The sequence below is a fragment of the Leucoraja erinacea genome, chromosome 28, assembly GCF_028641065.1.
Source record: "Leucoraja erinacea ecotype New England chromosome 28, Leri_hhj_1, whole genome shotgun sequence".
In the NCBI taxonomy this organism is placed as follows: Eukaryota; Metazoa; Chordata; class Chondrichthyes; order Rajiformes; family Rajidae; genus Leucoraja; species Leucoraja erinaceus.
Window position 1 is genome coordinate 2,083,741 of NC_073404.1, and position 26,392 is coordinate 2,110,132.

Below are 26,392 nucleotides of genomic sequence, written 5' to 3' on the forward strand. Positions count from 1 at the left end.
GCTGCAGGGCAGTTTACCGGCTGAGGATCTGGGAAGGGTGGTACCGAGGCATTATTTTCAGAATAAATTGTAGGTCACTTGAGGCCAAACGCAAATTGGAGAAATAGTACCTCATATTTCGCATTGGTAGCTTGCAACCCAGCGGTTTGAATATTGTTTTCTCTATCTTCAAGTAACCATTGCCTTCCCACTCTCTCCATCCCTCCCACCTAGTTCTCTGACTAGTTTCACTGTCCTGAGTAATTTTACTGTTTGTATGCCTCGTCAGCTTCCCCTCCGCCAACATTCTACATTTTCTTGATTACCGTCTGCTTTGATCTCTGGTTTTCACACCTTACCTTTCCATTTCTCCAGTTTCCCTCTTCCCTGACCCTCAATCTGAAGAAGGGTCTTGACCCGAAACTTTTCTCCAGAGATGCAGCCTGTTCGGCTGAGTTACTCCAGCATTTTGTGTCTATCTTGGGTCCTTTTATTTGGTTGTAAATGTATTAAATTCTTTGCTCCTTAAGGCTGAACCCAGGATTTGGGGGCTTGAGCTAAGTTGGAAATACAAGAGAGAGGTTTAGATGCATGATGTTTAAGAAAGCAATAAGAAACTAAAAGTGACAGCCCAACTCCTGCACTCAATACACCGACAGATGAAGACAAGCATGCCAAACGGCTTCTTCGTCACACTGTTTTATATTACTTTATACCTGCACCCTTGGAACTCTGTTCTACAACATTCCCCAGGGCCCTATCCTTTAATGGCTATTTCCTGCCCTACTTTAGTTTACCAAAATGCACCACGTCACATTCATCTGAAGTAAACTCCATCTGCCATGCCTCAGCCTATTGGTCCAGTTGATCAAGATCCCGCTGTAACTTTTATCTAACCTGTAACATAGAAAATAGGTGCAGGAGTAGGCCATTCGGCCCTTCGAGCCTGCACCGCCATTCAATATGATCATGGCTGATCATCCAACTCAATATCCTGTACCTGCCTTCTCTCCATACCCCCTGATCCCTTTAGCCACAAGGGCCACATCTAACTCCCTCTTAAATATAGCCAATGAACTGGCCTCAACTACCTTGTGTGGCAGAGAGTTCCAGAGATTCACCACTGTACTATCCATTATGCCACCAGCCTATCTGCAAATTTACTAACTATGCCACCAACATTCACATCCTAATCATTAATATAAATAACAAACAGTGGACCTAATAATGATTCGTGTAGCAATAATTGATACAGGTTCCAGTCTGAAAAGCAGCACTACCAACATCCCCAACTCCTACCTTCAAGCTCATTATTTATGTATTGGCTAGCTTGCCCTGGAGATTCTAATCTCCTATCCTGCAGTACCTTGCCAAAGGGATTGTTCAACTCCATGCAGAAAAAATCTACCACAATGCTTTCATCAGTGTTCTTGTTCACCACTTCGAAAAACTATATATCACATTGGTGAGACACTATTTCAGAGCACAAAATCGTACTGACTACCCCTAAGCAATCCTTGTCTTTCCAAATGCGTATACAGTAAACCCTCGTTATAATAATAATAATAATACATTTTATTTATGGGCGCCTTTCAAGAGTCTCAAGGACACCTAATAATGGACCATATGGGGGAGAATGGTGTCTGTTTTGCCAACTGTGTTATAACCGAGTATATTATCATTTTATGTAGTTGAAATAAAGAACTACAGATACTGGTTAATGCACAAAAGGCCACAAAGTGCTGAAGTAACTGAACGGGTCAGGCAGCATTACTGGAGAACATGGATAGATGACACTTCTCGGGACTGATATAATCTGCTGAGTTATTCCAACACTTTGTGTCCTTTCACCTTAAATCTTGGTGCCTGTGCCACTGGTCTGCACCAGCGAGCACTTCTTCACCAATTACTGCATGGTCCATTGACGTAGCTGTTGTTCCAGCTCACATTGCCCCTGGGGACAACGCTTTCTTCAGGCTGCTGCCATCACTGGGTCGCCATTGGGCTCCCTCCCCGCTCCCTGCTTCCACTACCTAGGTTGAATATGTCAGTGACTAAAGAGGCAGTGGGGTGGGGTGGGGGGTGGGGAGGGGTAGTCGGAGGTCGGATGGACAATGCAACAGGAGAAAGAGAAGGTGACATGGGCTGAGCAAGGAGCGGATAAAGCGACAGCCGATAGGAAGAAGCAGCAGAAGGTAGGCGAGAAGGGAGCCCCACGGTGACTGAGCGCGTCCTGTGCTGTTCCCAGAGACTACATTGTGAGCCACAACAACAGCCACGTCAACCAAAACATGCGGTGGGTGAAGAAGGTGCTTGCCGGTCCATGCCGAGTGATGTTGGAAGCCGTAGCTCTATGTGACTGGGGAGATGGTGCAAGGTTGGGGATGAATTGCAGGTGTGTCTGCTATAACCAAAATCCACAATAAACTGGTCCGTTAAAACGAGGGTTTACTGTACATGGAACATGTTGATCCTGTCTCTCATAATCCCTTCCAATATCTCGCCCCTCACAGGTATTAGTCTCACCAACCTATAGATCCTTGACTTCTCCCTGCACATGGCTGCCTAGCGAACAGTCTGTCTGTCCCTTTTGTGTTTAAATAGTCTGTGTTAAATGTACGTTTTTTAGTGTTCTTTGGCCTGTTTTATGTGGGGGGGGGGGGGGGTGCGTGTGGGGAGGGGGGGTTGAGGAAACGTTTTCTAATCTCTTACCTCGGCGGAGATACAATTTTTTTTTCATATCTTATTTCCGCCCGCACTGCGGCCTAACATCGAGCAGTTGGCGACCTTTGCTGGAGACCGACTTTTGAGAGCTCCACCTACGGACTTAACATCGCGGAGCCCGCGATCCCTTTACCAGGGCTCGACCTTGGAACTCCAACCGTGAGTGCTTGCGGACTTAACATTATGGAGCTCGCAGTCTCTGATTAGAGACCGACTTCGGGAACGCCAAGCCGCAGGAGCTTCGACCGCACCGACATGGGAGCTTCGATCGGCCCGATGCGGGAGCATCGACCGCTGGCTGTGGTAGCTTCGACCGTCCCGATGGATGGTTCGACTGCCCTGACCACGGGAGAATAAAGAGTAAGAAGATTGGACTTTATTGCCTTCCATCACAGTGTGGAATGTGGGGAGTCCGCTGTGGTGGATGTTTATTGTTAACTTTTATGGTTGTGTGTCTTGTTGCTTTTTTATCGTATGGCTATATGGTAATTTGCAAATCACTGTACCTTAATTGGTACATGTGACAAAAAAAATCTTTGAAACCTTTGACATTAGCTACCCTGTAGTCTCCTCGGCATCTCGCCCATGGTTATGAATGATACAAACATCTCTGCCAGTAGCCTGCAGCTTTCCACAATGTCCTAGGATACACAATCAAGTTCTGGGGATTATTCTACCTTTATACGTTTGACACCCAGCACTTCCTCTTCTGCAATATGGACTTTCTTCAGGACAGTTATTGCAGCCAGTTATTTTATTCAGACCTTGCCACACTCTCCGTGTGTCTGAGTGATTATACTAGGACTCAAGTTTGTCCCGGTATCATTTCTTGGCATCCTTGATGGCTTTGCGGAGATCATAGCAGGCCTTGTACCGCTCGGGACCGTTTGACTAGTATGCAACAGACCTGGCCTTAACCTGTGAATGTACCTCGCCCGCGGTTCATCTATGGTAGATATTAAATCAGGACCATTCTCTAGTTAGTGGGAGGATGGTTCAGTTGCCTGATACATGATAATCTGAGAAGAAACTGTCCCTGAAACTGGAGGTATGCATTTTCACACATCTGTACCTCTTGCCTGATGGGAGAAGAGGAAGTGACTGGGGTGAGACTGGTCCTTGATTATAGATAATAGTCAATAGGTGCAGTAGTAGGCCATTTGGCCCTTCAAGCCAGCACTGCCATTCAATGTGATCATGGCTGATCATCCACAACCAGTACCCCATTCCTGCCTTCTCCCCATATCCCTTGACTCTGCTATCTTTACGAGGTCTGTCTAGCTCTCTCTTGAAAGCATCCAGAGAACCAGGCTCCACCAGGCTCCACTCTGAGGCAGAGAATTCCACAGACTCACAACACTCTGTGTGAGAAAGTTTTTCCTGATCTCCGTTCTAAATGGCTTACCCCTTATTTTTAAACTGTGGCCCCTGGTTCTGGACTCCCCCAACATCGGGAATATGTTTCCTGCCTCTAGCGTGTCCAAACCTTAATAATCTTATATGTTACAATAAGATTCCCTCTAATCCTTCTAAATTCCAGAGTATACAAGCCCAGCCGCTCCATTCTATCAACATATGACAGTCCCGCCATCCTGGGAATAAACCTGGTGAACCTACCTCAATAGCTGCACTCCCTCAATAGCAAGAATGTCTGTCCTCAAATTGGGAGACCAAAACTGCACAAAATACTCCAGGTGGGGTCTCACTTGGGCCATGTACAACTGCAGAAGGACCTCTTTGGTCCTATACTCAACTCTTGTTATGAAGGCCAACATGCCATTTGCTTTCTTCACTGCCTGCAGTACCTGCATGCTTACTTTAATTGACTGATAAACAAGGACCCCCAGATCCCGTTGTACTTCCCCTATTCCCAACTTGACTCCATTTAGATAATAATCTGCCTTGCTGTTTTTGCCACAAGTGGATAACCCCACACTTATCCACATTAAACTGCATCTGCCCACTCGCCCAACCTGTCCAAGTCACCCTGTATCTTCATAGCATTCTCTTCACAGTTCACACTGCCACCCAGCTTTGCGTCATTTAGAAATTTTCTGATGTTACTTTTAATCCCTTCATTTAAATCATTAATATATAGCTGTGGTCCCAGCACCGAGCCTTGCAGTACCCCACTAGTCACTGCCTGCCATTCTGAAAGGGACCCGTTAATCCATACTCGTTGTTTCCTGTCTGCCAACCAATTTTCTATCCATGTCAGCACTCTACCCCCAATACCATGTGCTCTAATTTTGCCCACTAATCGCCTATGTGGGACCTTATCAAATGCTTTCTGAAAGTCCAGGTACACTACATCTACTGCCTCCCCCTTGTCCATTTTCCTAGTTACATCCTCAAAAAATTCCAGAAGATTAGTCAAGCATGATTTCCCTTTCGTAAATTTGTGCTAATTCGGACCGCTCCTGCAACTGCTATCCAAATGTGCCGCTATTTCGTCTTTTATAATTGACTCCAGCATCTTCCCCACCACCGATGTCAGGCTAACTGGTCTATAATTCCCTGTTTTCTCTCTCCTGCCTTTCTTAAAAAGTGAGATTAACATTAGCTACCTTCTAATCCACAGGAACTGATCCTAAATCTATAGAACATTGGAAAATTATCACCAATGCATCTACAATTTCTAGAGCCACCTCCTTAAGTACCCTGGGATGCAGACCATCAGGCCCTTGGGATTTATCAGCCTTCAGTCCCATCAGTCTACCCAACATAATTTCCTGTCTAATGTGAATTTCTTTCAGTTCCTCCGTCACTCTAGATCCTCTGGTCACATCAGGGAGATTGTTTGTGTCCTCCTTATTGAAGACGGATCCAAAGTACCTGTTCAACTCGTCTGCCATTTCCTTGTTCCCCATAATAAATTCACCTTTTTACGTCTTCAAGGGTCCAACTTTGGTCTTAACTAATTTTTTCCTCTTCACATACCTAAAAAAGCTTTTACTATCCTCCTTTATATTCTTGACTAGCTCATCTTCATACCTCATCTTTTCTCCACGTATTGTATTTTTAGTTATCGTCTGTTGCTCTTTAAGAGTTGCCCAATCCTCTGGCTTCCTGCTCATCTTTGCTATGTTATACTTCTCGTTTATTTTTATACTGTCCCTGACTTCCCTCATCAGCCACGGTCACCCCTTACTCCCCTTGGAATCTTACTTCCTCTTTGGAATGAACTGATCCTGCGCCTTCTGTATTATTCCTAGAAATACCTGCCATTGTTGTTCCACTGTCATCCGTGCCAGGTTATCTTTCCAGTCAACTTTGGCCAGCTCCTCCTTCATGGCTCCATAGTCCCCTTTGTCCAATTTACCCTTCTCCGTCTCAAATTGTAGATTAAAATATATCATATTATGGTCGCTCCCTCCTAATGGCTCCTTTACCTCGAGTTCCCTTATCAAATCCGGTTCATTACACAACACAAAATCCAGAATTGCCTTCTCCCTGGTAGGCTCCAGTACAAGCTGCTCTAAGAATCCATCACAGAGCCACTCCACAAACTCTCTTTCTTGGGGTTCAGTACCAACCTGATTTTTCCAGTCTACCTGCATGTTGAAATCTCCCATAACAATTCTTGATTCAACTTGCACCCTATATCCAGGCTACTGTTTTGGGGACCTGTAGATAAGTCCCATTAGGGTATTTTTACCCTTACAATTCCTTAGTTCTAGCCATACTGACTCCACATCCCCTTTTTCAATGGTACCCCTAGCAAGGGACTGAATTTAATTCCTCACCAACAGAGCTACACCACCCCCTCTGCCTACCTGTCCGTCTTTTCGATAGGACGTATACCCTTGAATATTCAGTTCCCAGCCCTGGCCCTCTTGCAACCATGTCTCTGTAATTCCCACAACATCATACTTGCCAATTTATAACTGAGCCTCAAGCTCATCCACTTTATTTCTTATGCTGGTGGCCTTGCCAAGGCAGTGTGAAGTATAGATGGAGTCAATAGAAGGGAGGTTGGTTTGCGTGATGGACTGGGCTGTGTCCACAACTCTCTGGAATTTCTTGTGGTCTTGGGTGGAGCTGTTTACAAACCATGATGTGATGTATCCCAAGAAAATGCTTTCTGATGTGCATCTGCAGAAGTTGGTGATGGTTGTTGGGAAGATACTGGAATTTGTGAGCCTTTTAAGGAAGGAGAGACATTGGTGTTCTTTCTTGGCCATTGCTTCGATGTGACTGATCCAGAACAAATTGCAGGTGATATTAATTCCTAAGAAATTGAACCTATCAACCATCTCTACTTCAGCGCCATCAATGTATGAGTTGGATTAGCATTTCCATATAAGGAGTATAGTAGGGGGGGGCTGAGAAATCATCCTTGTGGAGCACAAGTGGTGAGGATTATTGTGGAGGATGATTTGTCCCTTATCCTCACTGATCTGTGGTCTGTTGGCCAGAAGTTGCAGCGATGAGTGCTAACTCCACGAGTTTGGAGATGTGGATCATGGTATTGAAAGCAGTACTGCAGTCTATGGATTCAGAACTGACAGTCAGAGGGCTATGGTGGAAGGGCAATATTAAGGCTGGGGTCTGTGACCAGTGAAGTTCTACAGAGGGCGGTGCCGTGACCTCGGCTGTTTCCGATTTATATAAATGACTTGGATGTAAACGTAGATGGACAGTTGGTTAGTAATTGACACGACGCCAAGATTGCTGGGGTTGCAGACTGTGAAGAAGGCCGGACATGGGTCAGCTACAGAATGGGTGTAGAAATGGTTGATGGGGTTTAATCCTAACAATTGTGTGGTCTTGCACTTTAGTAGGTTGAATGTAAGGGGAAAATATACAATGAATGGCATGACTCTTAACACCATCGTGGAGCTGGGGGGGCTGCAGCCCCTCCACTTTTTTTGATGAGACCTGCTTCATAACCCGAAATTATCCGGCCCTCGTGTATTTTTCTCTTCCTCTGAGGACCTCCGCCATCCAGAATCTCAGAACAAGCGCACAATGAGCGTGGCAAAACCACGACTTGCCGTGGGGGAAATCGACTGCCCCCCTCCCAAAACCCTCCCTCCCCTCCGCTTATCGGCCAAGCACAGCTCTGTTCACAGTCGCGATATGGGGCAGTGAACGAAAGCAAAGTGATTAGCCGCCGAGTGGGAGGGAGAGAGAGAGAGAGATTATAACACAATTAAAAAATGTGTTACATTTTCTATACCGTGGAAGGCACTGGCGTTAATCCTGGGGTGGGGGGGGGGGGTATATCCCCCCACTTTTTGAGTTGGGGGATGGCCTGTATTATCCCCCAGTTTTTGGAGGTCGAACAACAACAACAAATAATAATTGTGCCACCTTCCCACACCCCCCCCCGCTTGGTCGCTCCGCTCCCTCACCGGGTACTCCCGAGGCTGGTGATCAATGATCGCTCAGCTCCCCCACTTTCAAAAACGTTCCACGCCCCTGAACCTGTTATACAGAGGGATCTTGGGTCCGAGTCGATAATTCCCTGAAAATTGCAACACATAGATAGAGCAATATAGCAGGCATATCGTATGCGTGTTTTCATAGGTCGGGGCGTTAAGAATAAGTCAAGAAATGATAATGCAGATTTATAGGACATTGGTTCCGCTGCATTTGGAATATTGTGTGTTGTTATAAATTTCCCCATTACAGTAAGGATGTAGAGGCATTGGAAAGGGTGCAGAGGAGGTTTACCCGAACGATGCCTGGATTAGGTGGTATCAGCTACAAGAAGAGGTTGGACAGACTCTTTTTCTCTGGAATGCCAGAGGTTGTGGAGACCTGATGGAAGTAGATACCATTACTAGAAGCATAGAGAGGGTAAACAGAACCTTTTTCCCTGGATGGAAAAATCAAATGCTAGAGGGCTTTGCTTTAAAGTGAGAGAGGGGAAAAGAGTATAGCAGATGTGCAGATTTACCCGGAGGGTGGTGAGTGGTTAGAAAGCGGTGTTGGGGGTGTAACTTGAGGCAGATAGGAGAGTGGCATTTAAGAGACTTTTGGATCGACACATGGATATGTAGGGGATGGAGGGATATGGATTATATGTAAATAGATAAGAGCTGGTCTTGGCACAGTCATTGTGGGCCGAAAGGCCTATTCTTTAGTTGTAATGTTCTATGTTCAAAGATGCCCCATCCAAGTTGAGGAATCTCCTGGGATTCTCCTCTACCTTATCTGTTAAAGTTCTCTCTCATGTCCCCTTTTTTGTCCTGATTTCCTGGTGTATTTCTACACATGGGCGGTCAGGGTGGTGCAGCGGTAGAGTTATAGACAATAAACAATAGGTGCAGGAGTAGGCCATTTGGCCCTGAGCCAGCACCGCCATTCAATGTGGTCATGGCTGCCTTACAGCGCATGCAGCGCCGGAGACTCGGGTTCGATCCTGACTACGGGTGCTGTCTGACCGGAGTTTGTATGTTCTCCCCGTGGGTTTTCTCCGAGATCTTCGGTTTCCACCCACACTCCAAAGACGTACAGGTTTGTAGGTTAATTGGCTTGGTAAATGTAAAAATTGTCCCTAGTAGGTGTAGGATAGTGTTAATGTGCGGGGATCGCTGGTCGGTGCAGACCCGGTGGGCCAAAGGGGCTGTTTCCGCACTGTATCTCTAAACTAAAACTAAATTACACTTCCTATACTTTTGATTCACTTGATCCCAGCTAATTCTGCTTGCCTCCTTTTTCTTGACTAGAGCCCCAATATCTCTTGTCATCCTGCTCCTGCCACCCTTGCCTTTTAATCCGACAGGAACATGCTGGCCCAGAACTCTCCCTATCTCTTGTTTAAAAGCTTCCCACTTGCCGGAGGTGCCTTTACCTGCAAACAGCACCCTGCAAGCAATCACCTTTTGTAAGTTCCTATCTAATACCAAAAAATAAGTCTTTTTCCAATTTTCCAATTTCAAACTTCAACGTGGACTATTCCTTTTGTTTTCCATAATTATTTTGAACTTAATAGAATTTTTGTCACGGGTCACAAAGTTCTCCCCCATTAACTCTTCAGTCCCCTGCCCTTGCACCTGTCCCAGGAGAAGGGAGGGTTTTGTAGGGCTATCCACATATCGATTTAGATCATTTTCCCGAACACACTAGCATATTCCACCCCATTCAAGTACTTGGTACAATGGCATTCAGCATGGTTTTCTGGACTAATATGTCAAGCAACCAAATGGAGAACAGGCTATCACAAACCAGGTACAGGTTGAACCTTGATTATCCGGCAACTGATGGTCCATCCACCCCTATAATCCAGACAAGAATCTGAGAGCTCAGTTGAAATTCCGTGAGTGACCACAGGTGGCATGGCGAGTGCTCTTTCCGATCGTGTCCCTACGTCGTGAAATAATGAACTATGCTCTCAATCTTTTCTCTTAACTTTTGCAAACACCATACAGTAAACCCTCATTTTAAGGACCTGTTTAAAAGAGATGTCGGATATAGCGGACGGACCTGCCGATCCATCCCCGGCTCGCACCGTCTCCCTGGTTGTTTAGAGCACCGGCTGCCGAAGCCACTCCCGACTTGCAAGGTGCACCAACGGGCCCTTCTTCACCCACCGAAAGGACACAAAGTTTTGGAGTAACTCAGCCGATCAGGATCTCCGGAGATCATGGATAGGCGGAATTGGGAACATTCTTCAGACTGATTCAGTTGGCTGAGTTATTCCAGCACTTTGTGTTTCAGTGTGCCCCCTTTGGTCACTGTGGGGCTCTCTCCCCTCTCACCTGGTGCCACTTTGAAGGTGTAGTATGCTGGCGACTCTGGGGTAGAAGGAGGAGGCAGCGGTGCTGTAGGAGAGGAGATGGCGATCCAAGGATTGCCATGGATGTTTTACCGTGGATGTTTCGTTAGCTTTAGAAATGTTTGAATGCTGCACTGACTGGCTGACATTTTAAATTTCGTTGTACATGGCCCATGTTACAATGACAATAAAGAAACTATTCTAACTATTCTATTCTAAGGAGGTGTTCAACCTGTATTACTGTGAGAAAGGGTTAATTAGCAATCTTGTGCAAGACAGCTGACATGAAGTGATCATAAAATGGTAGAATTCTTCATTCACATGGAGAACATTGCTGTTGATTTTGAGACTATGGTCTTGAATGTAAATGAAGGAAACCGGAATGCAAAATGTTGGCTAAAATAGATTGGGGAATGTTATTTATGCAGTTGGTGGTAGATTGGCAATGGCTCACACATAAGGAGAGGAGGGAGGAATAGGGAGGCTGTATGGCAGTCGAGGCCCGTACTATTGCCACGCAACGCTTTCTGGAGTACACACGGTGAACCGCAGGTAAACACTTAGATGGCTTCCAGTGCAGCGGGCCCCTTCTGTCCTCGTATCCGTTCAATTGTCGCAGTGTGCCTCAAATCTAGCAACTGAGAAGTACGAACAATAGGTCCAAAAATATGTATATTTTGTATATATATATATTTTTTTTTTAAATATTTTGAGATGTATATTTTGGCAAATAATAAAATGTCCTGACAGCTTAAACACCCACTGCCTTTCAAAGATATTGTCAATTTGCTGAGCTGGATTATGTCCAATTAACAACTAACAATTATGCCATTCCTTGACTTGCAACTGAGTAAAATGTAATTCAAAACCCAGGTATGGTTTGCAATTTTTTTTTTTATAATGCTAAATTTAGCTTCAGAAGCGTTTTCTTTTTGCATATAAAAATCCACTTGAGAACCATGGGCGATTTAAAAAATTTACAGCCAGATTTATCACTTCTGAAACTTTTTAGATGCCAAAGGAATCGAGAAAAAACACAAAGAACGCCTTGATGAAATGCAGTGAGCAAACGCGATAATTCCCAATATTTTCAATCATGATATCTGCAAAGCCAATGTTCGGCAACCACTTTAGCTGTTGTTGTCCCTTCAGCTCTCGCTTCTCTCTATCATCATTTCTCCTCACATTTGGAATTCTGAAGTAGGATAAATGTCTCTCACGGTTACCCCTATTTCCACAATTATTTACAGCACAAAAATTGACCATTTCGCCATTTTTTAACAGGTAAGAAAGTACGCGTTTCGTGTGTTAACAGTGTATGTTGGAGGCTGCCATGTCCTCCAGAAGGATGAAGCTGACCTGTGCGTCACACACTTTGACCCGATGACCTTACGTGCAACCCCCCTATAATAATAACAACTGTTTATTTCTGTTTCTCCCACAAAAATAATACAGGAAGGTGCGGTCAACAGTGGCTAACAAGGGGAAAAGAGAGAATGTGCATCAACTTGCAGGGACTATGTAGACTAAAACCGAGTGTAAACCTTTCCATAGATAGGTGAAGTGAAAATGAAGTGTCACGATGGCGCAGCGGTAGAGTTGCTGCTTTATAGCCCCAGGGACCTGGGTTTGATCCTGACGATGGGCGCTGTCTGTACGGAGTTTGTACGTTCTCCCTGTGACCGTGTGGGTGTTCCGGATTCCTCCCCCACTCCAAAGATGACAGGTTTGTAGGCTAATTGGCTTGGTAAAAATGTAAATTGTCCCTAGTGTGTGTAGGATAGTGTTAGTGTGCAGTAGTTGCTGGTCGGCGTGGACTCGGTGGGACGAAGTGCCTATTTCCACGCTGTATCTCTAAACTAAACTAAAAATAAATTGTTCTCTCCTGCAGTCATAAATAAGAAATGGGGGTTGTTTCCAACACTACTTAGATTTTGAGGGATATGGGCCAGATGCGGGCAAATAGGACTTAGTTGGGACATTTTGTTCACAATCTGCCACAGGCAATGATGGTCCAATTCTACACTGCCATCGTAGAGTCTGTTCTCACCTTCTCCATCATGGTCTGGTTTGGCTCGGCCACCAAGCACGACACCTGGCGACTGCAGCGAATCGTCCGATCAGCAGAGAAGGTTATTGGTGCAGCCTTCCCTCCATTGATGAACTGTACACTGCAAGGGCCAGGAAGCAAGTGGGCAAGATCATCTCTGACCCCTCTCACCCTGGCCACAAACTCTGAATCACTTCCCTCTGGAAGGCGACTCCGGATTGTCAAAGCTGCCACAGCCAGACATAAAAACAGTTTTTATCCACGAGCAGTTGCTCTACTCAACAGCCAAAAATCTGTAGCCTCCCTTTGATCTGGTATTTTGTTGATTCACATGCTTGATCAATGGTGTTTTATCATTAATGTTTTATTATTATTAATGTTTAGTGTTTTCTGAGTCATTCGTAACTGTCACTATATGTCATGTTGTTACGCGTGGGCAGAGCACCAAGGCAAATTCCTTGTATGTGAATACTTGGCCAATAAACGTACTTACTTACTACTTTGGTTGACATGGATGAGTTTGGTCGTAGGGCCCTGTTTCGGTGCTGTATGACACTACAACTATGACTCTGGATTGGAGGGTGGTAAATGTTATGTCACTATTTGAGAGAAGGGAATAAAGAGAAAGGTGCCTTTTAAGTTATGTCCTGATGTTAGGTCGTAGATGATGGATCAGACATAATCTCATTGAATGGTGAAAAGAAGCTTGATGTACTTAACTTCTTTATTTTCCAGCACTGTCAACAGGAAAATCACTTTTGATTACTAGCACTGGAATTACTGTTATGATCTGATCGTATCTCATATTTTCAGGGAACTTCTACAATCAAGGAGAGGTTCGTAAGAAGGAACTGGTGCAGAGCTGTGCTGTCCTGGGGATCCCATCTTCCTACGTAACCATCTTGGATCACAGGTATATACTTGCTGTAACACCTGCACTCTGCATCTATTCATTCGCTTAAGATCTTCATCAACAAAGAGGGATTTGTTGTGTCTGCTAATGTGATTTTTGAGATACATCGTGGAAACAGGCTCTTCAGCCCACCAAGCCTATGCCGACCAATGATTACCGGTACACTAGTTCTATCCTACTCTCGGACCATTTACAGAAGCCAATTAACCTACAAACCTGCACATCTTTGGGACGTGGGTGGAAACCGGGACACCCAGAGAAAACCTACATAGTCATAGGGAGCATGTGCAAACTCCACACACACAGCACCCGTAGTCACGATCGAACCCGGGTCTCTGGCACTGCAAGGCAGCAATTCTACCACTGTGCCACCGTGCCGTATCATTTTAAAAAGTGCTTATATCATTTTTTTTTTTTAAGTATATTACTTTTATTTTAAGTTTTCTATAAACCAGTTCTCCTGAAATTTGAGTCTTTAGACGTAGTGCCAGCAGATTGTTCACTCATGAAGACATTATGTGCGTGCCTGATAAGGGTGCAGACTATGTTGCTGGAATAAGTGTTTCAGCTATGAGGTGAGGCTAGGTACACTGGGGTTTTCCTTCTTACAGGAAAGGCTGGGGGTAACCTGATTGAGGTATACAAAATTACAAGAGGCATAGCCAAAGCATGTCCGAATGTTCTGCCGAGCTTCCTCCTCCAAGAACTGGAATATCTTACAGTGAAATGTCGTCCCTACTACCTGCTGCAGGAATTCACTTTGGTTATCCTGGCAGCAGTCTACATCCCACCCCAGGCTGATGCTTAGCTTGTATTTGAGGAACTACACACTGTAACCAACAGCCTTGAAACAAAGTACCCCAAGGCCTAGTTCATAATAACCAGAGACTTCAAGATGAAGAGCATGCTTCCAAAATAGTATCAGGTTTGTTTAAACTGGAGTCCCACTGTGTGAAAGGGAATGTGGGAACCAGGGCCCTGTGAATGGGAATGGGCCCCACAGAGTTACAGTGGGAATGGGGCCCACAGTGTTAATGGGCATGTGGCAGGGCTGACAACTCTCACGCTTTGAGCACGAGACTCACGCCCTCAAGCAAACTCTCACGCCCTCACGCTGATCAGAAGTTTCTCACGCTCAGTGGTAAGAAACTTTGTGATCATGGAAAATTTCAAAACTCGGATAAATTGCATGGTCCGCGGGTGTTGGAGAGCCGGGGCTGCGGGAGGGATGGGAGCAGAACCAGCGGCGGGAACAGATGCGGGGAGCCGGGACTTGTGCGTGTTTGCAGCGCTGTCGAGTGTTTGCAGGGCTGACGCTGCAGCTCCAGCCATGGAGCACTCCGGACAGTGCAAGAGTCCCGGGCCGTGGAGCCGTCAGAAGCGTCGCGTCGCTGCCGCGAGTCTCTGTGCCAAAGGGACAGACTCTCAAAGGGAGGTAGAGAGAGAGAAAGAGAGAGGGGGGAAGGAGACATGGAGACAGTGGGGGGGAGAGAGAGGGGTGTGGGGTGGGGGAGAGAGGGGGGGGGGGGGGGGGAGAGGGGGGGGGGGGGAGGGGGGGAGAGAGAGGGGGGGGGGGGGGGAGGGGGGGGGAGGAGTGGAGAGAGAGGGAGCGGGGGAGGGGGGGGGGGGGGGAGAGAGAGAGAGAGAGAAGAGGGGGAGGGAGAGAGGGGGGGAGAGGGAGGGGGATGGGGAGAGGAGAGAGAGGGGGAGGGGAGAGAGGGGGAGAGAGGAGGGGAGGAGGGGAGAGGAGGGGGGAGAGAGAGAGGGAGAGGGAGAGGAGAGAGAGAGAGAGAGAGAGAGGGGGAGAGAGAGGGGGAGGGAGAGAGGGGGAGAGGGAGAGAGAGAGAGGGGAGAGAGAGAGGGAAGAGAGGGAGAGAGAGATAGGGGGAAAGATAGAGAAGGAGAGAGGAAGTAGAGGAGAGGAGAGAGAGGGGGAGAGAGAGGGGGGAGAGAGGGTTAGACTAGAGCGAAGTAGGAAGGGAAAAGATAGAGAGGTAAAGAAAGCGTGAATAGGAAAGAGAGGGGAGAGAGGGGGAGAGAGAGGCAGGGCTGCCAACTCCCACGCATTGAGCGTGAGAATCACGCATTTCACTAAATTCCCACGCTGATCACAAATTTCTCTCGCTCTGTTGTGAGAAATTCTGTGATCAACGAAAATGTCAAAACTCGTATCAACTGCATGGGCCGCGGGTGTTGGAAGCGGAAGCAATGGCAGGGACAGATGCGGAAGGGAAGCGGGTCTGGCGAGTGTTTGCTGGGCTGGCGAGTGTTTGTTGGGCTGGAGAGTGTTTGCTGGGCTGGCGAGTGTTTGTTGGGATGGAGAGTGTTTGCTGGGCTGGCGAGTCGCTCACTGCAGCACCGGCCATGGAGCAGCCTCAGTGCAAGAGTCCCGCGCCATCGGAGGCGTCAAAGTGTTGCGCCGCTGCCGTGAGAGTCTCTGTGCCGAATTCGCCCAGGTGACCGGCATGGATCAGGCTGCGGCTTGGTGCATCCTGGAGGACAACCAGTGGCTGCTGGAAGTAAGTACCAAGCACTGGGTAGATACGGTGGAAGGTAGTGGACTTCAAATGTGGGTGGTTGGTGAAAGCATCCTGCTTGCCTGCTAGATTTTCACTTACTGTAACTGCAGGAAAAATGTTCCCGATGTTGGGGACGTTCAGAACCATGGGTCACAGTTTAAGAATAAAGGGGTGGGCCAGTTAGGACTGAGATGAGGACAAACTTTCTTCATGCAGAGAGTTGTGAATCTGTGGAATTCTCTGCCACAGAAGGCAGTGTAGGCCAATTCACTGGATGTTTTCAAGAGTTACATTTAGTTCTTGGGGCTAACGACATCAAGGGATATGGGGAAAAAACAGGAAAGAGGTACTGATGAATAGCCATGATCATATTGAATGGCAGTGTTGGCTCGAAGGGCCGATGGCCTATTTCTGCACCTGTTTTCTATGTTTCTCTGCTTGAGTATGTGGCAATAAAACTCGATCACTTGATTTTGAAGCATTCATGCATGGTGGAGGCATAATGTAGTCATAGAGTGATACAGTGTGAAAACAGGCCCTTCGGTGCAACTTGCCCACACCCGCCAACATGTCCCAGCTACGCCACCTGCTTTTGGTCCATACCTCCAAACCTGTCCTATCCATGTATCAGTCTAACTTTTTCTTAAATGTTGGGATGGTCCCTGCCTCGACTACCTCCTCTGGCAGCTTGTTCCATACACCCATCACCCTTTGTGTGGATAAAGTTACCCCTTAAAAAGTTACCTCTTAAAAATACTTTATACAAAAAACATTGAAATCGTACTTCTACAGTGCACTAAAACATGATTTTAATACATCAAATTTCAAAAAGTTCCTACCCTGGGACGACACCCTTCTTCCACACCCTCTCCCCACTCAGTTGCTCCACTCCCTCACTGGGTACCCCCAAGATCAGTGATCGCACAGCCTCCCCCCTTTCAAAAACGCTCCAATCCAATGTAAAGCATATATATTGCATTCAAGTGTAAGTTAAAAGACTTGCTACAGTATGCGCCACATTGCACAATTTCAAGCTGAAAAATGCAAATGTTCCGTACCAAAGGGGGGGTTTTGGAGGGCGTCCCCCCTCCCATTGGTACGACACTCCCCACCCCCCCCCCCCCCCCCCCCCCCCCCCCCCCCCCCCCCCCCCCCCCTATCCCGCTATACTCCCTCAGGCTTGGTCTCCCGCAATTTCTCACTCCCAACTCTCACCCAATGTTGGCAGCCCTGATGTGGGAATGGACCCCACAGTGTTAGTGGGCAGTTGGGAATGGGGCCCACAGTGTTAGTGGGCATGTGGGAATGGACCCCACAGTGTTAGTGGGCAGATGGGAATGGAGCCTACAGTGTTATTGGGCATGTGGGAATGGGCCCCACAGTGTTAGTGGGCAGTTGGGAATGGGGCCTACAGTGTTAGTGGGCATGTGGGAATGGGCCCACAGTGTTAGTGGGCAGGTGGGAATGGGGCCCACAGTGTTAGTGGGCAGTTGGGAATGGGGCCTACAGTGTTAGTGGGCATGTGGGAATGGGCCCACAGTGTTAGTGGGCATATGGGAATGGGGCCCACAGTGTTAGTGGGCATATGGGAATGGGGCCCACAGTGTTAGTGGGCAGTTGGGAATGGGGCCCGGCTGTGAGACAATGTGGGAATTGCTGTTTTTTTAGATCAATGAAGCTGAAAAACATTTTGCATACTTTTTTTAATTATTCACTTTCTAATTGCAATTGGCAATGCCAACATTTGTGGTTCATTTCTCTCGTGTCTCCATTTGTTGTCCTTGAGAAGAGGGTGTTAAACCACATTTTGTGACCCACATACATGTCTCTTGTAAAACGCAGTGTTCAGTGAGTATTGAATTTGCAGATTTAGATCCTGTGACAGTGAAGGAACAGTGAAATAATTCCAAGTCGGGTCAGAAGGAAACCTGCAGGTGGCAATGTTCCCTTTTTCTTGGTGGTGGAGACTTAGCATTTGGAACGTGCTATTAGAGTAATGTTAGCAAAATAAGTGGATGTATTTGTGTGCACTGGTGTGGAGAGAAAGAATGTTTGGTATAGTGGATGGGCTGATAATCACCTGGGGAATTGTAGGCTGGATGATGTTGGCTTCATCGAAACTACTCATGCTAAGATTCCATCGTACAAATAACAAGGGCCTGACAGATGCGCAAGGCTTTGCAGTGTCAGTAGACAAGTCACATGCTGTGGAATACGTGCCTCTGTCCTTTGCTTGTAACCAGTTAAGAATTACATTTTTCCGAAGATTGGCCTCTGCGATGAAGATCTCAGGAACAATTTGCATTTACACTATAAAATTATGAAAGGCATAGATAGGGCTGGCAGTAGGAACCTTTTTCCCAGGATGGAAATATCAAATGCTAGAGGGCACAGCTTTAAGGTGAGAGGAGCAGAGTTTAAAGGAAATGTGTGGGGCAAGTTCTTTTGGGTTTTTTTACACCGTGAGTGGTGAGTGCCAGGAACATGCTGCCGGATGTGGTGGTTGAAGCCAATATGATAGTGGCTGTTTAAGAGATTTTGGGTTAGGCACGTGGATATGGAGGTATATGGAGTCTGAAGAAGGGTCTCGACATGAAACGTCGCCAATTTCTTCTCTGCTGCCTCATCCGCTGAGTTTCTCCAGCATTTTGTGTCTACCTTGGATTATGTTCAGGCAGATAAGAGTTGGTCTTGGCATCATGTTAGGCACAGGAATTGAGTCGAGGGGCCTATTCCAGTGTTGTATTACTCTGTTCTATCACCCACTCAGTAGATTTGTTTACCTGGCAAGTGATAGGTGGATACACACTCGCCTGTATCCACCCAGCCATGGATGAAAATCCCGGGGGCAACGGACAGGGGGGCCCGTTCCCTTCATGTTTTGAGAGGTGGGGGACAATCCCCCCCCCACCATGTTTTGTAATCCTGATTTAATTCGGAGGGAAAAAAATTATTAAAAACTCCGCTTTCCGCGAGACAGTGGGGCTGGGACTGATGATCGAGGGCGCCGATTGGACGAGAGACGGCGGTCAGCAGGCAGTGGGGGGGAGGTGGGACATGATGATTCAGCATGACGATTGGAGGAGGGAGGTGTCGGTCAGAGGCGGAAGTAGGGGGGTGGGACTGCGGATAGAGCGAGGTGATTGGAGGAGGGTGATATCCTGGTGGAGCAAAGATCATAGAGCGGAGCTTGAATCGGCCCGTTCGCGGGGCTTTTCATCAGCCGGCGTGGCTTAAAATCGGCCGCGGGATCTTCCACTGCCCCGCGGTCAAACTGCTGTGTTGAGACGATCGAGGCTCAAGATGTTGAAGCCCCCACTGGCTGATTTTAAGCCACGCCGATTCAAGCCCCAGGATTCGGGACGGACAAAGCTGCTGTTGCTGGAGATCGGAGTCTGTCACCAACCAGGTCAACTCCCGATGTTCCGTCCACAGTGCCCACAGCTGAAGCCTCGCGCGTGCACGTGTGTGTGTGTGTGCGGCGCACGCATGCGGCCACCAAGAAATTATGCCCCCCCTCCCCCCATGTTTTAACGGCGATTTCCGCCCCTGCACCCAGCACTTGCCAGGCTTTGTCCTGCCTAAAGATCCTATAGCGGAACAAGATAGACCACTCCTTCTAAATGCAATGGGCTGACGTGTAGTACGCAACGGAGCAGAACGTGGGCCTTTTTTCCATCCATTTCAGTAACCCGATCCGACTCGTGTAATCAACATTGCGGGGGAACAGTTTTGTGTTAATAAATTATAATTCTGAAAATGAGACGATTTATAGCAAATAACTTTTATTTTTACGAGGATGTTTCCGTAACCGGCTGCCGTCTCCGCACTAGTATCTTTGCTCCTAGGAACTGGGGCTGAAAATTACCCATGAATCTGCCCATGACCGTACTACATCTTTATCGTCGAGTGGGCTATCTTGCTTGCTATGGGATCTTTGGTCCTGCCCCTCCTCTCTTCCAGCTTTCTTTCCACTCTCGCCACACTTGAACTGAAGAGGGATCCCTGCCTGAAACATCACCTATCCATGTTCTCCAGAAATGCTGCCGGACCCCCTGAGTTACTCTAGCACATTGTGTCTAGATCTGTTTAAAATGGTCTCAAATACTTCATCCTTTCCTGTGCAGTCATTTACAGAGTCCTGCCTACTGTGAGGATGGGAGTGTGCTCAGACTGTCGGCTCTGCTGTTTAATTGCCCAACACTAGGTCGGCACTTTTTTTCCGATAAAAGCCTGATCCTGCACACATTAGTATTCATTGAGGCAGCCAGACCTTCATGCTTCGATGAGGTTGGAGACTGGTTAACACAATGCAGTAGCAATTCTCTGAACCCACTTTGCAGTCACAATGCAGGAAATGGAACTGAAGGGCAGTACTTAGCAGATACAAAATGCATCAATAAATTCATGAGAAAATTAGTCTGATTCATTTTATCTATGACAGCTTTCTTGTAAAAACCCTAAACCAATCCCACTGCCAACACTCTGCCAGCAGCCTCAATGTTTTTTTAATATCAGCAATATTAGCAATATTTAATATTAGCAAGGTACAGTGAATTTATTTTTTGCATACAGTTCAGTAAAATTATTGCCATACATAAATACAATCCCAGATTGTACAAAGTGTATAGAACCAACCCACTGAGACGGTATGCAAGAGTCGCCGGGTTTAGCACCGTCTCACAGCCACAGCTGCAGATGGTTATAAAAGCCCGTTGCAGCCGTCGCCTCTGTCCAGATCGTCCCGTGAACCATCGTCCCTCTCCTCGCCCGGCCATCTTCAGCCTTTGTGCCCCTGGGGGCATCTCCCGCACCTTGAGGGCGCGGAAGGCAAGATCCTGGTTCTTCAAACCTTGTGTTAATCCGAACTATTCTCACTGACTACTCATCCTGTTCTTCAATGCCCTTTTTCGATCCACAGTTAATCCCACTGTCCTGCTTTCTGCACGTCCTGCATCAATATCAAACTAACCCCATTATCCTATTCTCTCTGCCCTGTATTAGTTTTTAGTTTAGTTTAGAGATACTGCGTGGAAACTGACTCTTCAGCTCACCAAGTCCATGCTGACCAGTGATCCCCACACACTAACTCTATCACTTTGGACAATTCATAATTTTACCAAATCCATTTACCCAATAAGCATGTGGACTTACAAATCTTTGTAGTATGTGAGGAAACCGGAGCACTCTGAGAAAACCCATGCAGGTCACGGGGAGAACGTACAAGCTCCGTACAGACAGCACTCGTAGTCGGGATCAAACCTGGGTCTCCGGCGCTGTGAAGCAGTAACTACCACTGTGCCACCGTGCCGCCTCAAACCAACTGTGCAAAACCAAATCTCATCCCCATACTGAACTAGTGGCATGGATCCCTCCCATCTACTGCTCCAGTTAAGAACGGAGGCAGCTTGTGGAATTGGGTTATGGTAATTGCAGAATGGGGGAGAACTTGGTCATGTATGCCTGCCTGAATCTTTGAGAAACAGAGCAAGCAGAACCCGAGACAACACTGGACTTGCACATGCAGTAATCCAAAGCAAGTAACCAACAGTAAAATAACCACCAAAAACAAGAGGACATTGGTTTAAGGTAAGGGGGCAAAGATTTATTAGGAACCCATGGGGCAACATTTGGACATCTTCCAGTCCAGTCTCTTGCCCATGGCTAAAGAGGGTCCTATAATCGCTATCAATGCCCTGCAATCTTCCATGTGTAGGAAAGAACTGCAGATGCTGGTTTAAATCAAAGATAGACACAAAATGCTGGAGTAACGCAGCTGGAGAGAAGGAATGGGTGACGTTTCGGATCAAGACTTCTTCTGACTGATCTGATCGACCCAAAACGTCATCCATTCCTTCTCTCCAAAGATGCTGCTTGTCCCACTGAGTTACTCCAGTATTTTGTGTGTACCCCCTCAATCTTTTCCCTTGCTTGCTTAGTCTTAACAAATTTCTTGATTAAGGACTTTCTTACTTTCTTTCTATTTTTTACGGGCCTAGTCTGATATCAGCTTCCTGAACCTTCTGTTTTTTTTTAGTCTAAAGTTACAATCCCTCTTGTCATCCAAAGTTACCAAATTTTGTTAACCTTATCTTTCATCCTCACGTCCTGAACACCAGTCAACTGGCCTTTAAAATTCTCTCAAATATCAGATGTGGATTCACTCAACCTGTACCCTTTTGTTCTTGATTCCCTAACTCTGGGGGGAAAAACCTTTGTGCACTCACCCCATCTATGCCCCTTATGATGTTATAAACCTCTTTAAGATCACCCTTCAGTCTCCTACGCTCCAAAGACTAACATTCCAACCTACCCAACCTTTATATTCACTTAGAAAGGAGTCGAGAATATTTAATTGTCATATGCGCTGGGAATGGAACAATTGCATCCATATTTGCTGCATCTTTATAGGCCCATTACTGCAGTGAAACAAAAAAATCAATAATATAAATGATCTGTAATGCTGTGTAATCACATCCAATCAGAGTAAGCTGACTTGTGTAGCCAGGGATTGATTAGGAGGAGACAATGTGATTTTCGTGCAGGGGAAATTGTGTTTCACAAATCTGAGCTTTTTTGAGGAGACAACTGGGAAAATTGATGGTGGGGTTGCAGATGAGGTTAAGGTGCAGTTTAGCAAGGCCTTTGACCAAGTCCTGCATCATATTCTCTTGCCGAAGGTTTGGGATCCAAGGTGTGTTTGGAAACGGAATCTAAAATTGACGCTGATCGGAGGAAAAGGGTTGTCATCGAGGGGTGTTTCTCTGACTGGAAGTCTGCAACCAATCGTCCATTATTTCCAGGAGGTGTTATGTGGTTTTCCCACAATGCGAACAAAATATTTGTTTAATTTGCCTGATTTTTTTCACTATTTTCCAATATAATTCCTTGTATCTCAAACTGTAACGTGCCCACATTAACTTAACTTAATCTTTTCCTGGTTGTACTATATATTTGTAGATGCTCCTACAGTCTGTTTTCACATTTCTTGCCAATCTACTCTCACGGTCTGTTTTAACGTTTTATTAATGACGGCTCTCTGCTGAAGGAATATATATATATATTACTTTGATATTATACACTATTTCTTTAGCCATTACAGTTTTACTGTTATAACGTTTAAGTTTGCCAATCACACCTTCATCGTTGGTGTTCTTAAGGTTTAAGACTCTGCTCTCAGATTCAATTAAATGTTTTTCAATCTTGATTCTGCATTCCATATTGTGATTACTCTTCTGTGAAGTTTAGTTTAGAGATACAGCGTGGAAACAGGCACCTTTGGCCTGCCGAGCCTGCACTGACGAGCGATCCCTGCACATTGACATTACCCTACACACACTGCCTTTGGAGTGTGGGAGAAAACAGATGATCTCGGAGAAAACCAACGCAGTCACGGGGAGATCGTACAAACTCCGTACAGAGAGCACTCGTAGCCGGGATCGAACCCGAGTCCCTGGCGCTATAAGGCAGCAATTCCACTGCTGCGCCACCGTGCTGCCCTTTATATCCAAGACCATCAATTACCTTCGGTAGACAAAAGTGCTGGAGAAACTCAGCGGGTGCGGCAGCATCTATGGAGCGAAGGAAATGGGCAACGTTTCGGGACGAAACGTTGCCTATTTCCTTCGCTCCATAGATGCTGCCGCACCCGCTGAGTTTCTCCAGCACTTTTGTCTACCTTCGATTTTCCAGCATCTGCAGTTCCTTTATCTTTCTCATTGCAGGGTACAAATTAGCATCTTCCTTTATTGATTTCATAGCACACTGATTTAGAAATGAAGGTAAGCATTCAAAGATCACATTGTGTGTCGCAGTGCCCCAAGGTCACCTTGTTAGTAGCAAGCTCTACAAAGTTCCGAGGTGTCAGTCTCATTATGTTACCTGTCCCCAATTAAGCTGCTCTAGCTGGCACTCACTTATGCAGTTGAAGTTTACTTATTCACAACTATTTAAAATAACAAGCTTCAAATACTTTAATTGCGAATGTGATTTTAACCAGCACATTTATAAAATGAAAAGCAAGTCACTCCCTTGCCCACCAAAGTCGACCCTACTTCTGTAGAAACAAGGAATTGCAAATGCTGGTTTACAAAAGAAGACAGAATGCTGGAGTCACTGAGCGGCTCAGGCAGCATCTCTGGAGAACATGGATAGGTGACATTTTGAGTCGGGACCCTTCTTCAGGCTGATTGTGGGGATGGGGACAGAAAGCTGGACGGGAGGAGGTGCAGGACAAAGCTTGGCAGGTTGACACAGGTGAGGGGGGTTATTTGATAGGTAGATGTTTGGAGATGAAAAGACAGAAGGTGTGAGACACACACCTTGTGAACATGTAAAAATGTTCCTCTTTAAATGTACTCTTGGTTACCTTTTTAATCCCCCTTTCTGCAGCGTTGTCAGTCACCAGCCATTACTTTGTTAGAACCACAAAATGACACGGGGTCATAAGATGTTTTGTATGTTCTAATTACGTGTGAAAATACTCATTACATTGAACTGTTATTATATTGATTTTCAGAAAGCCTTTGATAATGTGCCACATGGGAGGTTGCGACAGAAGATGCGAGCCCACGGTATCAAAGAATGGATAGCAGGTTGGCTGGAAGGCAGTGACTATAATGGGGGCTTTTTCTGGTTGGCTAGTGGAGTTCCGCAGGGCTCGGTGCTGTGGCCGCTGCTCTTCATCTTGTATATTAATGATTTGGATGAGGGGATTGAAGGCTTTGTGGCTAACTTTGTGGATGATATGAAAATAGGTGGAGGGGCAGGTAGTGTAGAGACAGCAGGGACTCTGCAGAAGGTCTTGGACAGGTTGGGAGAGTGGGCAGAGAACTGGCAGATGGAATATAATGCAGCAAAGTGTGGAGTCGTACATTTTAGTAGTAGGAAGAAAGGCGTAGATTATTTTCTAAATGGGGAGAGAATCCAGAAATCTGTGGTGCAAAGGGACTTGGGAGCTGGTGCAGGATTCCCAAAAAGTTAATCTGCAAGTCGAATCAGTAGTAAAGAAAGCAAACGCAATGCTATCATTTATTTCAAGGGGGCTTGTATACAAAAACAGGGATGTAATGCTGAGGCTCTATAAGGCGCTGGTCAGGCCGCATTTAGAATATTGTGAGCAATTTTAAACACCATATCTGAGGATGTGCTGGCTCTAGAGGGTCCAGAGGAGATTTACAAGAATGATCCCAGGAATGAGTAAGTTAACCTATGATGAGCGTTTGTCGGCACTGGGCCTGTACTCGCTGGAGTTTTGAAGAATGAGGGGAAGTGAAACATACAGAATAGAGAAAGGCTTGGATAGAGTGGATGCGGAGAGGATGCTTCCACTTGTGGGAGAGTCTAGGACTAGAGGTCATAACCTCAGAATTAAAGAACATTATTTTAGGAAGGTAGATAATGTTTAAGAAGGAACTGCAGATGCTGGAAAATCGAAGGTAGATAAATATGCTGGAGAAACTCAGCGGGTGAGGCAGCATCTATGGAGCAAAGGAAATAGGTGACGTTTTAGGAAGGAATTTCTTTAGTAAGAGGGTGAATCTGGAATTCCTTCCCGCAGAAGGCTGTGGAGGCCGTCAGTGAATATATTTAAGGTAGAGATAGATAGATTTTTGATTAGTATGAGAGGTTCGTGTCAGAAGTTATGGGGAGAAGGCAGGAGAATGGGGTTCAGAATGCCGTTTACTGTCATTTGAACATTAGTTCAAACAAAATTACGTTTCTGCAGTCATAACAATAAACAAAAAAAAAAACAAAACACACAATTACACAATTCCACACAAACATCCATCACAGTGAATACCCAAACATCTCCTCACCGTGATGGAAGGCAAAAGTCTTATCTCTTCCCTGTTTTCTGTTCTTATTCTTCTCCCGCAGTCAAACTGCTGCATCGAGCTGATCGAGGCTCATGATGTTAGATGTTAAAGCCCCCGGCGGGCGATGGTAAGTCCCCCGGCCGTTTAAGCCGCGCCGGGCGATGTAAGGTCCCTGCTCCGGGTCGCTTTAAACCCCTCGATTCGGACGGGAGAAGATGCCGTTGCGGGAGCTCCGAAAAGCGGTCTCCCACCAGGGACCCGCGAGCTCCCGATGTTACCGTCCACAAGGCCTGCAGCCGGAGCCTCCGAAGCTCCGAAGTCGGGTCACAAAAAAAGACAGATGGACTGCAGAGGCCGCTGCTGCGAGGCGCCGCCATCTTACATCAGAGTAGGAGGGAGAGATAGATCAGCCATGATTGAATGGCAGAGTTGATTTGATGGACTGAATGATCTAATTCTACTCCTATCTATTATGATCTTATGAATTAAAAAAAATAAAATACTCTACTGCACAGTATATTGGCACCCTGCTCTTATATTGAACTGGCCGACCAATCTACCAGATCAACATTAAGTGATATGGGTGCTGGAAAGTGAGCAGAGGTAAAAGATTAACCACAATATTATTGAATGATAGAGAAGGCACAAGGAATGAAAATAGCC

General features: G+C 46.3%; 1 protein-coding gene across 1 annotated transcript in view; it reads left to right on the top strand.

Annotated features, from left to right (window-relative positions):
- Nucleotides 1-26,392, top strand: part of pigl (phosphatidylinositol glycan anchor biosynthesis, class L) — a 48,465-nt gene that overhangs the window by 437 nt on the left and 21,636 nt on the right. Inside the window, exon 2 of the mRNA XM_055657501.1 lies at nt 13,293-13,392. Within this exon, the coding sequence (XP_055513476.1) occupies nt 13,293-13,392 (100 nt within the window). The remainder of the gene's footprint in view (nt 1-13,292; nt 13,393-26,392) is intronic.